Source organism: Nicotiana tabacum, chromosome 9 (assembly GCF_000715075.1).
Source record: "Nicotiana tabacum cultivar K326 chromosome 9, ASM71507v2, whole genome shotgun sequence".
Taxonomy (NCBI): domain Eukaryota; kingdom Viridiplantae; phylum Streptophyta; class Magnoliopsida; order Solanales; family Solanaceae; genus Nicotiana; species Nicotiana tabacum.
The window spans coordinates 97,127,027-97,144,003 of record NC_134088.1 but is presented as its reverse complement, the minus strand read 5'-3'; the positions used below and the strand labels follow the sequence as shown (position 1 = coordinate 97,144,003).

General features: G+C 34.9%; 2 protein-coding genes across 4 annotated transcripts; one reads left to right on the top strand and one right to left on the bottom strand.

Moving 5' to 3' along the window:
• Positions 1–328: 328 nt before the first annotated feature.
• On the bottom strand, positions 329–1,958 carry LOC142164045 (zinc finger BED domain-containing protein RICESLEEPER 2-like). The gene is made up of 6 exons (XM_075221209.1): positions 1,852–1,958; positions 1,566–1,746; positions 1,229–1,448; positions 746–1,105; positions 396–490; positions 329–352 (listed from the first exon to the last, which is right to left on the bottom strand). The coding sequence occupies exons 1-6, from the start codon at positions 1,956–1,958 to the stop codon at positions 329–331; spliced, it is 987 nt and encodes a 328-aa protein (XP_075077310.1).
• An 8,051-nt stretch (positions 1,959–10,009) lies between these two features.
• Positions 10,010–14,294, top strand: LOC107778413 (ubiquitin-conjugating enzyme E2-23 kDa). Of its 3 annotated transcripts, none has more exons than XM_075221900.1 (7): positions 10,010–10,243; positions 12,069–12,139; positions 12,311–12,390; positions 12,817–12,931; positions 13,139–13,191; positions 13,658–13,786; positions 13,933–14,294. In XM_075221900.1, the coding sequence occupies exons 2-7, from the start codon at positions 12,096–12,098 to the stop codon at positions 14,067–14,069; spliced, it is 558 nt and encodes a 185-aa protein (XP_075078001.1). In that variant the 5' UTR covers positions 10,010–10,243; positions 12,069–12,095; the 3' UTR covers positions 14,070–14,294. The 3 variants fall into 3 exon arrangements, with proteins under 3 accessions (XP_075078001.1, XP_016454151.1, XP_075078002.1); XM_016598665.2 differs by lacking the exon at positions 10,010–10,243 and adding an exon at positions 10,377–10,510; XM_075221901.1 differs by lacking the exon at positions 10,010–10,243 and adding an exon at positions 10,550–10,618.
• Positions 14,295–16,977: the final 2,683 nt, after the last annotated feature.

The following is a 16,977-nucleotide window of genomic DNA, read 5'->3' as shown; positions in this document are numbered from 1 at the left end:
AAATCTAGGCAGTACAATAGCAGTTAACAGGAACATAAATAACAATTTTTTGGTTTCCTGCCAAACCATAATCAAGAGCAACAAGAGTACTAGTAATTCAATAGTTGTCCAAAGTCCAAACACAACTGAAATAGTATTAATTCTTCAACAACAGTTGTCCCAATACATTAATAACAATATAAAGTAGTAGCAATTTTACCTTAAGATTAACAAGTCCAAGCATAATACTAATAGTTCAAATTCAAGTTAGCAAAATAACAAGACAACAACTACTCAATCCTTATAGGCTTCACCAAATTGCGCTCCAAACAACGCTCAACATGCCTCATTAAGGACTTAGTACTAGTTTGTCCTGCATTGTAACATAAAACAAGATGACAATGACTACATCTTACTTTCCACCATCCATCATCACCTTCTACAATCCTTTCATAGTGACTCCAAACATGTGAGATAGCTTTGAGACCACAAAGTCGAGGCATGGTTACACCTATTAAACATAAAAAGAAAAAAATATTAAGTCAAGTTAATTCTTACCACTGCATACTATGTATTATATAAGTTTAATAATTAACTTACCAAAGTTTTAACTCACAACTATCTAAGATGCTACACATCATCGCAAGGTTCGTTTCCAAGTTTGGCAAAATCTATGAGAATATATATTAACAAGTCAAACAACAAAAATATTAAATAAACTATTTATAAAAATAATATACAATCAAACAAATTAAAATATTACTACCTTGTTCTAGTTGCTCGAGAACATCTAAATCTTCCTCAACACTTACAGGTAATGGCTCACTCCGAAGCCAATCTTGAAGGCACACTAGAACTTCCACCAATTTAGGAGTCAATGAACTCTTAAATGAATCAAGAATACGCTTTCCAGTGCTAAATGCACATTCGGATGCAACACTTGAAATAGGAATAAATAACACATTTTGAGCCATCTCACCAAGAATGGGGAATCTAGGTGAGTTTACTTTCCACCAAAGCAATATATTAGAGCCTGCTATTTCATTTTCAACTTCTTCTGTAAGATATTTTTCCAATTCTGATTTAGAATCTGAACCTCCAATCCCAGCTTTATGTCTTTTTAATTCTTCAAAGAAAGAACTAAAAGCTCCTCCGCTTTAGACACTAATAGTATTTACTAAAAGCGATGAAGTAGAAGTTTTCATTGTGTCCAATGAAGAGTTAGATAAACATGAAAAAGGATAACAACCTTTATCTTTTGAATGAGACTTCACATACTCATCAAACAAAGAAGTCATGTATGTATGCACTTCCTTCGCGATAATTGGCCCTTTTTCTTCAAACATCTTCGCAAGTGCAAAACTAACAGAATCAAACTTGTACCAAGGATCCAAAAACCATGAAATAAAAATCATCTTGTTCATTTTTTCTGGATCACCCCAATACTTATCAAATTTCTCCTTCATATTCTTTGCCATTGAACCCAAAAAAACATCTTCATTTAATATCAATTATTTCAAGTAAACAACAACTTCACAAATTTCAAGAAAATGATGATTTGATGTAACATAAAGTGAGCCAGATACCTTTAAAGTAAGCTTATAAAGGATTTCAAGAAATTTTGTCAATTTCTTTATATCCTCCCAATCACTACTCAAAAGTATACCTGCAGGACTTCCATCCACAATATCAACAAGCTCAAGATGATGTGACAAGCCAATATCATGATCAGCATATTCTAAAATTGTACTCTCATATTCAATAGCACTGTTCAACATCAAGTATGTAGAATTTCACCTTGTAGGAACATCCAAACATAAATATTTCCTAACTAGATTTTCTTCATCACAACATTCCTGAAACTTTTTTCACCTAGCAGGAGACTGCCTGATATATCTCACTGTTTGCCTAATACGTTCAATAGACACAATTGATTCTTTTATACCATCATGAACAACAAGATTCATAATATGAGCCATACACCTCACGTGAAGGTGCTTACCATTCATGGAATTGGTCCCTCATTTAGTTAATTTCTTAGAAAGCTCCTTCACCATCACATAATTTGAACTAGCATTATTAACCATGACAGTGAATATGTTTTGTAACCCTTACTCTTTCAAATAATTAACAATACTATTTGCCATATCTTTACCCCTATAACTAGAAATTGGACAAAAGTTGATAATTCTTTTATGCATTTTCCATTCATTATCAATCCAATGAACAGTAATACACATATAATTTATTCGTTGTAAGGAAGTCCAAGTATCATTTGTAAGGCAAACTCTCTGATCTTTAAAAAGCTTTACCAACTTACGTTTTTCCTCATTGAAAATATCAAAACAGCCCCGAGTCATGGTTCTACGTGAAGGAATTCCAAAAAGAGGTTGTGCAACTTTCATAAAATTCATAAAACCTTCCTTTTCAATAAAGCTGAAAGGAAGTTCATCAATGATCACCATACGACATAAAGCCTTCCTACATTGTTCTTGATCAAATTTTCAAGGAGCAATAGCTATATCACCCTTATTACCCCCCGGAACAGGTTGAAAGGCTAATTTTGATTGACTTGTTACAACATCTAAAGGTATTTTTTTATAATTGGTCATTTGCGTAAGCAGTGATTTCGTACCATTATCTTTTGTGTCAGCAAAATATTCTCTTTTGCAATGTTTACAGACACCATTTTTATTTTCCTCAGAATCAATAATTTGGTCAAAATGATCCTATGCAGGAGACCTCTTTTTTCTTTGTTTCCTTACTGTCGATTGAACTGATTGAGATTGTGCCGTCGTATTTGAATTAGAAGCTCCACTTTCACCAATCACCTTATCAATTATGATATTTTCAGCCATGTGTTTGTGTCACTATGAGTTTGAATTTAAAAGAAATCAAGCAGCGAGGCAACAAAATATTAAAAAATGAATTAGAAGAATCAACGGTAAACGAATACATGTCCTAATTCTAAAAGATGTCAAAAACAGAATTATGTCAGTTAAATCTTTCTATTATGCCCTAATAACCCAAGCAAACCTAGAGAATGATGACAAACTAAACATCTTAAAGAATCTACACCACTAGGATCCACTTACGAACGGTTTCACAAGGAGTAGTACAATGACAAATAGAATACCCGATAGAGCTGATTTCATAAGGAGTATAATGACAATGAGAAAAAGGCAAAATGCAGTTATGAGTTAATGTTGTCATACATCTTCCCAACTTAAACAAGTTTTTTGCGGTAAAAGAATACATGTCCTAATTCTAAAAGATGTCAAAAACAGAATTAAACCCAAAAAGAGTGACTTGTCAACTGAAATCAACCGAAACCCCAAATTACCAATATCATTATCAACATAGCCATATAAGTAATGACAACTAAAAGCAAAGCACAATAGAATAATTATTATCAACATACCATTGCTTTTCCGCGTTCATCAATAGAACAATTATGTTTCTTTACTTTGCTTGTCTGTATCATACTCTGAAGGGACGAAACCTTTATAAGTTGAAGACTTTCAGACAGGTGAACCTGCAGATACTCTGGAGTACCTGCAATTCCTTTCAGATATTCTTTAACAGTATTTCTTGCTGCTGTTTTAATAGAGATAGAAGAATGAAAAGGAAAGATTAGAAGTGCTTGTAGAGAAACACAAACGTGGAGAAACATCAAGATTTATTAGAGCAACAGGAAAATCAAAATCGATAAAGAATGCGGGTATCAAGATTTATCAACATAGTCACTGAAGAATGCAGTTGAGAAAGAATAGGAAAGAATGAAGTGATGCTCTAGCATATTTATATATTTAAGGGTGAAGTAGTAATTTTATTAATTTTTATTGTGTTATCGGTTAACCCATTAACAGAATTGACAAACCGAGGCCCGAACCGATAACCCAATAGTGAAAATAATTCTAAACCGTTATCGAACCGTTAGCCCAATAACCCAATACCGATAACTCAATAAATAATTAACGGTTCGGGTTATCGATTTTACCCGATATATGCCCAACCCTACATCTAGTAGCCTGCCTGCGATTGATCCCACTATGATGAGGCAAGGACTAGTCTTAACAAGAAATCAGCAGTTACAACTAATCTCACCTTTCACTAGTGATGATGTGTTCAAAGCACTACATGGGATTGATGACTCAAAAGCCCCAGGGGGAGATGATTTTAATATATGCTTTTACAAGAAAGCATGGGCTATAATTGGGGAGGATGTAATAGCAGCAGTCCTAAACTTCTTCAATGGGAACAAAATGTACAGACCAGCTAATAGCACCTCAGTCACCCTAATTTCTAAAGTGAAGAACCCAACTTCAATCAAACAATATCGACCTATCTCATGCTGCACTGTTCTATATAAGCTCATCTCTAAGATGTTAATAAGTCGACTACAACTAGTGATGGACTATTTGATTGATAAGAGCCAGCCAGCTTTTGTACCAGGAAGAATGCTGAATGACGACATCTTACTAGGACATGAACTTATGAAAGGCTATGGAAGGAAAGGAACTTCACCCAGATGTATGATCAAAATAGACATGTAGAAGGCTTATGATTCCCTGGAATGGGTTTTTCTTGGACAGGTCCTCACAACAATGAATGTACCATCCCAGTTCCTCAAATGGATTATGAGTTGTGTCACCACAGTGTCATATTTCATTGTGGTTAATGGCAAACCAACAGTTCCTTTTGATGCTAAACGAGGAGTCGGACAAGGAGACCCTTTGTCCCCATATCTTTATCTTGGCTATGGAATACTTGACAAGAATACTGAAGGTTTTGAAGGATAAACCAGACTTCAATTTTCATCCCAGATATGAGAAGCTAAACATAGTACAACTAAGTTTTACAGATGATCTGCTCTTATTCTGTAGGGGTGACCTAGTGTCTACACAGATGTTATATGATTGCTTTAACCAGTTTTCCAACTTATCTGGTTTGATTGTAAATCAAGAGAAAAGCTATATATATTTTGGAGGGGTGCCAATGGACATACAACATCAAATATTGCATAGGCCAGGGTTCTCCATGGGGTCTCTCCCTTTCAGATACCTTGGAGTACCACTAAGTGCAAAAGGATTATTAGTGGCTCAATGTCAACCCCTGCTAGATAAGATGTTGGCAAAGGTTCATCATTGGACAACAAAATTCATGTCTTATGCAGGAAGATTATAATTGATCAAGAGTATTATGATTGCTATTCAATCCTTTTGGTCGCAGATCTTTCCACTGCCAAAAAAGATCATGCTGAAGATTGAAAATTATTTGCAAGAGATTTTTATGGACATGGGAAGCTGAAAGCAGCAGGAAGGCATTGGTGGTCTAGAAGCAACTCTGTTTGCCTAAGACTGCAGGTGGAATGAATATTATTGATATTATTACGTGGAATAGAACATCAATTCTTAAACACCTCTGGAACTTGTGCAAAAAGAAGGACCGATTATCGATACAATGGATGCACATATACTATATAAAGTAAGGAGAAGCATGGACTGTCAAAGCTAAGCAAGCATCATGGCTAACTCAAAAGATTCTAGGTGCTGCCAGGTACCTAATTGAAGCAAATATTAAAGTGGAAGAGGTGATGACTGCAGATTGTTACTCCCGCTTAAAGAGCGTGATTCTTTAGTTTAATTAGAGAATTTTCAAAGGTTGCAGGGAGAAAACTGTTGTGTAACAATGATAGTTGCCCTAAATAGATCTTTATTGTATACATAGCCATACAGGGTAGGCTATACATACCAGGGATAAGCTTATCAAATGGGGTATCTTAATCAATCCAATTTTTTCCTTGTGTGAAGGAGCTGGCGAGGATCATGAGCACCTATTTTTCGAATGTAACTACTCAGCAGCTATATGGAGGAAACTACTACAATGGGCTGGAATAAACAGAGATGTCAAAGGATGGGCTTAGGAGATCAGTTGGGCTACACAGTTTGCATCAGGTAGGAGATCATTAGCAGCCATATACAGAATGTTACTAATGTGTATTGTATACCACATATGGCAAGAGAGGAATTGGAGAACTTTTCATAATCAGAAGAGGGGAAGTGAGGACATGGTCAGATTAATAATTCAAGAAGTCCATTGTCGAGAGAGTTTGAAATCCAACTTAGTGAAGAGACTACAGAATCCAAACTTCTATCCTTACATAGTTTTCTTGTGTTTCCTTAAATTTGGTGTTGATTAGTTTATCAAGACCTTCTATAGTTGGGGTTGCATGTCCAACTATAGAATGATAGTGAAGGGTTTCTGTTATACTTGTACATATTTTTTTCCTCCTAATAAAATTTAAATTACCAAAAAAATAAATAAATAAGAAAGACATATTTATATATGTAAAAAAAATTAATTCCAAATAGCCTATTTTACTCTTGATGGAATTCTTTTATAGTTATTAGTCACATAAATATTATGATGTATTTAAGAACACTAATTGAAGTATTATAATCATATAAATTTTATGATATGTTTAAAAGGATAAGTAAATTGGAATAGAGGGTGTATTTCGGAAAAGGGAAAAAAGAAAAGAAAAGAAAAGAGGGGAAGAGAGCGGCACACGTAGTTACACTATAGACCTCACAGACTCGAGACTAAAACGAAGAGAGGAAACGAGAAAATTAGATTTCAAAAAGGAAAAACAAAATCCAAGGTTGTTGGATATATTATCTATTATATAGGGGAATTGAGATAGAAGAAGAATGGGAATGGCTGATTCAGAACTGGATTCAATCTTTCCGGATACCAAGCGCCACCGTAACCCTCTTGTTCCTATCGGTACATTTTTCAAACCCTAATTTAACTTTTGGTCTAATTTTTTCAGTATTGGATCGTCTATAATAGTTCAACTTTGTATTCATTGTGATGTTGTCTCTATATAAGTATCCAATTATTGCTCAATTTTTAAGCTTTTAGTTATTTTCGTTGATGAATTTGACGCTTTTGTGCCTATTGACCTGTACTGTTGTTTTATATATCTCCAAATATACAGAATTATCAGATCAAATCAAGCCAAACTTATACAATTGCTAAATATGTGCTCGAATTTATTCCAAAAGGGTGCTACTATTCAATCTCGGTCCATAAATTGATTAAAATGGAAACTTGCAACTCTTGTATTTGAGCTTCAAGTTCTTGCATTTTATTACTCCTTCCTTCTTTCCCTCTTTACATGATACTATTTTCATTTTGTACGAGAAATGGAGCTGATTTTTGAACCATGTCTCAGATGATCCATAGGAGTATTACGATAGTTATGACCTTCAAGTGCTAGTATCTAATCAGTTGAAATATAGGAGGTTCACTCGTCAATGATAAATTCCGTTGTCGAAAAAGAGAGATAGGAGGTTCTCTTGCTTGTAGTGAGTAATATAGGAGAAATGCTTCACATTCTTGGCTACTTCCTTACTTTCTACCTTTCTTGAGAAACATGGTAATGTTCCTGTCCGCGATGCATTAGCCCTTTACAAAACCTTGGGCAGCCGAAATTCAACTTTACACGACACAGGTGGCTTGGCCTTACTGCAATGCAGTAATCCTGCTGGTAGCTCGGCTGTACCGCGATACATTAAGCCTGCAATTGTATCAGCAACTCTTTTTGCTAGTTTCTTCTTCTGTTTGCATCCCGTCTTACTAAATTCCCTTCTAATTTCCTACTTTTAAGCTTTAGGCATGTTTCAAACATTATTTAGGACTTGTGCAGGGTACAGAGTGTTAAAGATTGGTTAGATATGGGGCATTGATGATGGTAATTCATCCGGTTAAGTTGTCTAATGGTACTTATAGACTCAGCTATATAACTTCATTGCTTGGCGTTTAGCTCAAATGTGAAACTAATTTCTCCTTTGATAGAAACAGAAATGGTGCAACTTTGCCAATTTATGACTCAACTGTATTTGCTAACGTTTGAGCAAATAAAAAAGTAACTCTGCCCGTTTCATGGTTGAATTAAACAAAAGCCTAGAAAACATCGAACTTACAAAAACACCCCAATACTCATATTCTTTCATAGTAATTAGTATGTGTTACATGTGGTGGGGAACAGGTTCTGATACCCGCCGCTTTGCTAATAGTAAGTAGGTAAATCATGTAGGGAGAGAATGTTGCTCACAGTGTCTACTGTAGTTCCTTCCCCCTGGTCTTCTGTCGTGGGATGGATGTTTTTGCTTATAAGGATATTGGGTCTTCTATATGAATTCTTGAGAAGTGGCACATCTGCAGAATTATGTATTGTAGGAGTTTCAGCTGCATTATCTTCCTTTATGTGTCGTTTTAGTCCTTCGGATCCTCGTTGATCATCCATTGGTTTCATGTTTTGCTAAATGGTGGTTGAACACTCTAGTCAATAGCAGAACTTACTTTATCTAACCTAACTAATATTCTCATTGTGCAATTTATGGCTTTATGAATTTCAGGTGCACTTGTCACTGCAGGAGTGCTCACAGCAGGACTAATTAGTTTCAAGCGGGGAAATTCTCAATTAGGTCAGCAACTAATGAGAGCTAGAGTTCTTGCTCAAGGTGGTACAGTTGTGCTGATGGTTGGGTCAGCGTATTACTATGGAGATAGTTTTAAGCGTGCTAGATGAGTACCAACCATGGCTGTGGACTTCTCTGATTCTCCTGTTTGGAGTTGCATTCTGCAGGGAAAAAGAATTCCATATCTTGCTAGGAGGTAGTTCTTTTCATGGCTGGCATTGCCGCCCCAACCACCCCCTACCACACAGGAAAAAAAATTGAGGAAAATAAATAACAGAGTGAAAATAATGATGTGTTTATGTTTTTTAAGGGGGGACGTGACTGTCGTGCTTTCTCTCTGATTTGCGTGGTTTTAATTTTGATGTTATTTGAAATTGAGTTAATTGTGGCTTCTTGAGGGTTAAGTTTTAAGGATCCGAACTCAAAAAACTCTTATTCTCTAGCATTACTGATGAGTATTATAGTGTCTCACATTGGATATAAATAGCTTTGTAAGAAGGTTCACCTATTGCTTTAGGTTTTGAAATGGATGTTCAAAATTCTTTTCAATTATTTTTGGTTTTTTTATATATGAATTGATTAGAGAAGAGGTGCTTTACCATTGGGAGTTTATTATGATACACTTTATTTCTGAACAAAACCACCTATTGCTTTAAATTTTGAATTGGATGTGAGGATCTGTTTACAATTATTGTGGGGGTTTTATGAATGGATTAGAGAAATGCATTACAGATGTGAGCTTTATGATGATACATTTCCTTTTTGAACACAAGTCAAACAGGAAGAAAGAGAATTCTCTTTATTGCCAAATAACGTCAACTTTTTTTGACAAAAGTGCAGATAAATCAGATTCATGTATGCCATTATTAAATTTAAAGTGCTATTTTTTTTTTTTCAACAACAACAACCCAGTATAATCTCTAGTTTGTACGCAGACTTTACCCCTATCCTGGAATAGAGAGGCTGTTTTCGATAGAAACTTAATTCCCTTTTTTCAAGAATTCCCCACCTTACTCTTGGGGTGACTCGAACTCACAATTTCTTGATTGGAAGTGGAAGGTGTTCACTACTAGAGCAATCACTCTTGTCAGTGCTATTGTTTTGCAAACCTTAAACTTAACAACAACAAAGTACCTAGTATTAAACTTACAACGTCCTAATTGGACTCTTGTTGTATATTGGTAGTTGATCAATTTGCCAAAATGAATAGATTAAGAACTTTATGCCAAAATTGTACACTTCTGATCTTTCGTTTTATTTCCAAATTCTTCCCCCCTTCTTTCTAACGTTCGAATTCGAGCCGAGTTAAAATGAAATCTAGCCGAGCCCGGTTCGTTGCCCAAGCCTAAGCAGAACAAGTACAAAAGAACAGGAAAATAAATGCAAAAACTTTGCTAATTTAGAAAATGGGGGAAATGGAAAGAGGTGCGGGGTCTATAAATTAACTCCTATCGAAACAAACAGCAAAACTATTTACTGTATTGCAGCTTTCGCAAGTTTCAGGTGATATTTAACATCAAACAGAAATGTCGAAAGCATTTCCACAGTTCTAAGAAAGTCAAGTCCGAAAAACTTATTTCCAATTTCCAAAGCAACATTAAACAAGCGAAAAAATTAAGGCCAACAAAATTTATATTATTAGTCCAGATAAAATTGTCCAATTATTTAAAGTAGTGGAGAAGAGCCAAATACGGGTATGCTACTGACATGGGGTACCTTTGTTTTTTGATTCAGTTACAGAAATGGGGAGTGGAGTGAGTGAAGAAGAAGCCAAGGTAAATGCAAGGAATGGTAAAAAAGAAAATCATTAAAAAATATTAACGCAATATGCAAAACAAAGCCACGTAATTTGTGGTCAGTTGTTGGCACATAGCACGTGCCCCTTTTCAACTCTGTATGTAACTCTGCCTCAACGCCAACATGTCGACACTTTCCCCTTTTCCCCCTCTCCCTTTTATTTATTGTCCTTTTTCTCTCTTATTTATTTCTTTTGATTGATTGTTTTGTCCAATTCAGATCTTCTACTTTTGCCCATATTTCTGGTTCGTCTAAGTTCATCTTTGATATTGTATCTCATAAGAACTTTAGTCTTGATGTTGTGTATTGTGCTCGCATGTTGTGGCAATTGAATGAATTGTGATTGTTTAATGGTATTTTTACTTTGATGGGTTGGGTCTGTTCTGCTTAAATCTGCCAAAGTTTTGATCTTTTCAATATTTGGTTCATCCGACCATTTAATTGTGCATTGCCAAGGCTAGACTAAAATATTTGGATGTTTTGGTTCTTTCAGTTTTTATCAATTTGCTTTGTGCAGTGGTTCTTGGGATGGATTTATCTATTTTGAGGGAGTCAAGTTTATCAGTATTTTGCAATGTCAACTTTGACTTCTAAAAACTTTTTTGCGTCTGTCTTAATTTTACTTTTTGAACTGCATTATGGCTCTGCAAATTTCTTTTTGATATCGTGTTAGATGTGGTTTGCCACTTTAAGGCCAAATGAAAATGTTGTTATTGAAATCTATACTAATAATTAAGCAAGACTAAGGTGGTTAGTGTAACTTGATTGTGATGCCCTGGTAAAAAATACCCTTTTGTAGCTATGCTACTATCAGGAACAGATGAAACTCAAAGGCTTATCATTAACTCCACACTTCCCCATTAATACAATTTCATGTAATTTATGCACCTGCAAAAGCGTCCCCCTTAACTAGATTACTGATGAAGAGGCAATGACAAGTTGTTTAACACGATGTGACCACAGACGTATAGTTGCTTGATATGGTGATACCAACTTGTATTCTAATTGTGTTGACATCATGATTGCTCAAAAGCTGTAAGTCAAATTCAAGTCCATCGTTTTGTAAGAAAAGCTACTTTTAAAGGACCCTTGTCTTTGAAGTGTTTGAAATGCATCACTGTGTGTTTCAATAGATGAACTAGTAGTAATAAGTTAAATGAAGGGTTGAGCAGCTCAGTGGTATTAAGTATTAAACTCACTGATGGGATGAGTTCGAAACTGAGTTTCGCCTTTGGATGCTGATGTTTCCTAGAGATCTTCTCTTAGTTCTTTTATTCAGTCATCCTTGAAGGTGTTTAAAGGGGACCAGGTAGACCTACAATCGCATTGAAGGAAGTTGTCTTGAAAGAGCTACAATCTCTTAAGATATACGTGAACCTCGTGAAAAATATGATATAAGGAAGAAAAAGAATCTATATAAGCAATATCTATTAGTTGGGCCTAAGGTTTAGTCCTGTTAGTAATTTACTGTAAGTCCAATGACCACTAAGAGTCTTTTAAGTGCAGGTAACGCCAGTTGGCGAAGTGGCGTTGTCAGAGTCATATCTGCCCGTAGCAAATATAGAGAACTTCTAGTGCTAGAGAAACTAAATTCTTATAATGTTGGATTGAGATATACTTAAATAAAGATTCATGTAACTGACCCCAACTTGCTTGGGATTAAGGCATGTAGTCGTTGTTGTAACCATTTTCTTCTTATGCTTGTGTGAAACAGCCGTGTAATTTCTCACTTCATTGTTTGATTTCTTTATTTGCATCTTATTTATTGAACAGATATGTTGAACTCTTTCCTTCATTACGCAGATTTGAGGATCAATAGTTAGTTGAGAAATGTCTTCTCCAAGCAAAAGAAGAGATATGGATGTTATGAAATTGTAAGAACGTCCGAGATATAGTTTTCTTGCTGTCATTGATATATTTTTACTGATTCTAAACAGTTTGACTTTTACTTCATCTTATCTGATCAGTGTATTATACATATGAAAGTCAATATGGCAGGTTTTCATTTACCACCATGAGTTTTTTATCTCATTTTCATTTCGCAGGATGATGAGTGATTACACAGTGGAGACAATAAATGATGGAATTACGGAGTTCAATGTGGAATTTCACGGCCCAAAAGAAAGTAATGCCACGAAGATACTCATTTAGCTTTGTCTTTTATTGGTTTTGTGATTTTGTTGAAGGATCATCTTTCCCTTGATTGGATTTCTCCTTCTTAAAGTTAGTTTTTGAAGAGAGGGCAGCAATCTAATTGGATTACATGGATTAGTTTCTATATACACTGATACTTAAAATTTTGTCTCTTAATTATCTCAAAAATGTCATAACTTTAACACTCATCAGCCAATATTTTTAGCATAAGAATAGCCAATCAAGACATTTCTGCTCTCAGTCACTAAAGTAGCTTGTCTATCAGAATCTTGCACTTGCTTTTCCCGCAGAGCAGCATATTACATATTCATATGGTATTGCTATGGGAGATGGAGCTATTTTCTTAGATATGCAGACTGATAGAGTTAGTTGGTTTTGTGTATGATTTTTGTTACAGGTCTTTATGAAGGCGGAGTCTGGAAAATAAGGGTCGAGTTACCAGATGCTTATCCTTACAAGTCTCCTTCCATTGGGTTTCTCAACAAAATATTTCACCCCAATGTTGATGAGCTGTGAGCTACATATACATTCTTTCTGCATTTTAAGCAATTTGCTGTTACTTTGTTAGTCACATGTAAGATGTGTTAGATAGTCATATGTGTATTGGCCCCCTTCCATCTTTTAGTCTCTTTAACAAACCTCTGTACCACAATTCTTCAGAGTGCCTCTGAGGAAAATGGTAATGCACCATTACTCACGAGATTCATCTGTTATTGCAGGTCTGGCTCTGTATGTTTGGATGTCATCAATCAGTCATGGAGCCCTATGTTTGGTAATTGCATACTGCTCTAAGACTTTTAGAGTGAAACGAAAGTTCAAACACATGAAGTCTTCTTTTAGTTTGTTTCACACAAATGCCTTTTACTTTGTCCACTAACTGAAGGTTTATGCTCAAGTTTCTTTAAGCACAGGCTGTACACATGAATTAATACAAGTCAATTTTTTTCTATGCTGTGGCACTAGTGTAGGCATTGACAACCTTAATAGAAGCTCAACTCTCATTTCACTGTTCAGATTATGTAGAAAACATCTTCTGTTGAAATGAAAATGACGAAAGGTGTCATTCTTGTGTCTGATTTAAGGCATGAGTCGTATAAGTTAGCTTTGTTCTTACACTCCATATACGTTCTTTTCAAGAAATTGTTTATGGAAATTCAGCCCTAGGTGTTGACAACTTCATAAAATGTTCCTGAACTGTGAGCTTTTCCACATCTGACCAAGCATATGCCGATGTGCAGATCTCTTAAATGTATTTGAGGTGTTCCTGCCCCAGCTTTTGCTATATCCAAATCCTTCGGATCCATTGAATGGTGATGCAGCATCTCTGATGATGAAAGACAAGAATCAGTATGAGCAAAAAGTGAAAGGTAATTTGACAACCATGGCCAACGTGTATGTTAGTCAGATATTCTACGTTGTAAATATGTGTTTGTAATGAAATGGATCTTTTAACCATGTATGAGAATGTAAACCAATGACCATACATCGTTCAACACATCATTTTATGATGCAGAGTATTGTGAGCGATATGCAAAGAAGGAGAACATCGTTGGCTCACCGAAAGATGAGAGTGATGAAGAGATTAGTGAAGAGGATTTCAGTGGACAGAGCGATAGTGATGACGAAGTTGTTGGACATGCTGATCCCTGAGTGAATAGACTAGATCCTAAACGGAGATCATGTTTAGTTCACTTTTCTCCTTGCATGTAATATTCGATTCATCGTCGCATGTAAATCAAGGTGTGCCATAGGTAATTTAGTGACAATATATATAACATGCAGATATGTGATGTTTTTCAATCTGCTTAGAAACTTTCAGCCCCATGGCTAATGTAATCAATGTATGCATCAATTCAGGTTCCAGTTTTAAATCAATTGTACACCAATTGCTGCCATTTCATTTGGTTATTCTAATGCAACTCTGTGCTGCAACGTCTTTAAGGCTTTTTGCAGTGAATCCATTTACTTGTATATCTATATTTCGTGTCGAAGATGATGAATTCAGTTGAACTCATCAAATGTATGGTCCAGCTGCCTTAGGCCTCAAAATAATACTGGTTAATTTATCACTTAGGTTTCCCCTGCGTCTCCAGTTCATTACAGGTATAATCCTGTCAAAACTCTTCTTTTTCTAAATTATTTTCTTGTCTTAATGTTCAAATTCATCAGCTTTATGTATAAAGAACACCTCTTTTGGTTTTGTGTATGCGTGTGCCTGCATGATAATCAGTTCAATGTTATTGAAATGAGTGTTGCTTGATTAATTTATTCAGAGGCGGACCTACATGAAGCGTAAATCACCGAAATTTGTTAGCCTCAGCAAAAATTATGTATATATATATATATATATATATATATATATATATATATATATATATATTTGTATATACAACAAGGACCCCTTAAATAATTTGGATATGCCCCAAAACACAAAAGTTGGATTGGCTCCGCTGGTTTAACATGCCGCAATTGTCTTCTCATTCACTACATGACCAGGTTCGAGACAACAACGCCAGCGCTTTCTTTCATTCATTTTTTTCTCTTTATAGATTAGTATCTCCTGTATTTAGTGCTCAACTTGTTTTTTTTCTCTTTATCTTTTCTAAGTTTATGAACAATTATTTAGCACTAGTACATAATAGTCAACTTTTACACAAATTAGTCTCAAACTCTTTTTGAGAAATGTAGCACCCCGAAAAATTTTGAAGTACTTAAGCGCTATTAAGAAAGTTGATGTGTGCTAATTATATTATTTTGTGGGCAGACGAGGACTATTAATATGATGAATATTAATTGGATATGATAATAAGTGTACGATACATATTATAAGTGATGTGGGGTCCAAGAAGAGCCCTAAGTCTAAGTCAAGTTGAAAATTACATAATAGACTAAAGTTCCAAATGAGTACGCACAAGACCTAACTTTGGACAAGCATATATATATATATATATATATATATATATATATATATATATATATATATATATATGTGATGGACAACCTATCAAATGAAAGATCTTCGAGTCTAGTTTCTAACACTTTAAACCATTCGTCATTTGGACACTCCTACAAGAAGTTATGATCAAATTACCAAAGGCTGGCAGTGAAGTACTGCCATAGCGTCCGGGCTTCAAAGATGAGTGAAGTGGGGATGCGAAGCATCTGGGGCCGCATCTGAAATCCAGAAATTTCGGCCTATACGTACAAGGTCAGGTGAGAGGGTATTTTGGAGCTAGGATTTGGTGCTTTCATGGTGGATTCGTCCTTTGAGACAACTTAGAAGTACAAGGTGAGTTTTTATGGATATTTTAAGTTAATAACATCCTATTAACACTAGTATTAAAATCATTCAATTTTTGAAATCCCTAGAAATCTTTTAAGTTGTCCAAGAACACCAAAATTTTCAAACATTGAATTTTTTAGGAAAAACTTCAAGAAGGTAATCCTAATACTTCAAACTCATTTCTTATGAGTCGGCGAGAGTAGTTATAGTATTTGTTTCAAATTGTTATGGTTGGATAATTGAATTCACAAACCCTAGTTCATAGCATGAATAGTATTTTTGAGAAAATGGGGAAGATGAAGAGTGTTCTTAGAAATGAAATTAAAGGATGCGATAATCCTATGGAATCATTTTCTAGCTAAATTGAAAGTGTTCAACTACGTAATCACCAAATTGAATATTTTGGAAATGTTGGGTAATGAAGACAATGAGCAGTAATTTGGGAGGGGGGGGTATTGGAGAATTAATGTAGTATCATTGATGACTTCAAATGAGTAATTGGTAAGAGTGGAGTTAAATATGCTAGTAAATGAACCTATTCGGCGATTTGAGTTGTTGGAGGCTTGTAGTCAACTTATGAGCCATAAATGGATATTGGTCAATATTTTAGATCATATTTTGATGTAATTAGGATATCTAATTGTAGATATCGACTTGTTGGTGATGTTTGAGTATTTTAATTAACATTGAAATGATAGAAGATGATTGAAAGCTTGTGAAGGTTAATAAAGCGAAAGCGAGGTAAGTTGATTAAAACTTACTCTTCTTGAGGGACTTTCTCTAAAAGCATATTTTGATTTAATACTTAAGTTGTTTGCAAATGTGCTTTCATGCTTGTGGGGACAAACAAGTACGGATGTCTCTATGTACTAAAATATTATGTTGCATATGTAGTGTCATGCTGTTTTATAAAATTTTATTTTAAATCTTGTTGGCAATATGACACTCAAGGTAAATGTTATAAGTTTTTATCAAAACTTACGTATTGAAAAGAGTATACATATTTGACTGCTAAAGATAAGTTTTCATGGAAAGTATTTCTTTTGAAAATTGATGAGCAGAATAGCACTTGCGGTATCTTTTAAAGATTGATGTTAAATTGCTAAAGGCTTTAGCATGTAAAAGGTTGTTTATTTAATATTGTTAAAATGATTTAGATTTTTTATAAATGCTATGATTTGATAAAAATAGATCCTTTGAAGCTACTATGCTATGAATCTATTTTTGAAGTATCAAATATTTTGGGAGTTACTTGTGTTCACCGAGATTGACTTC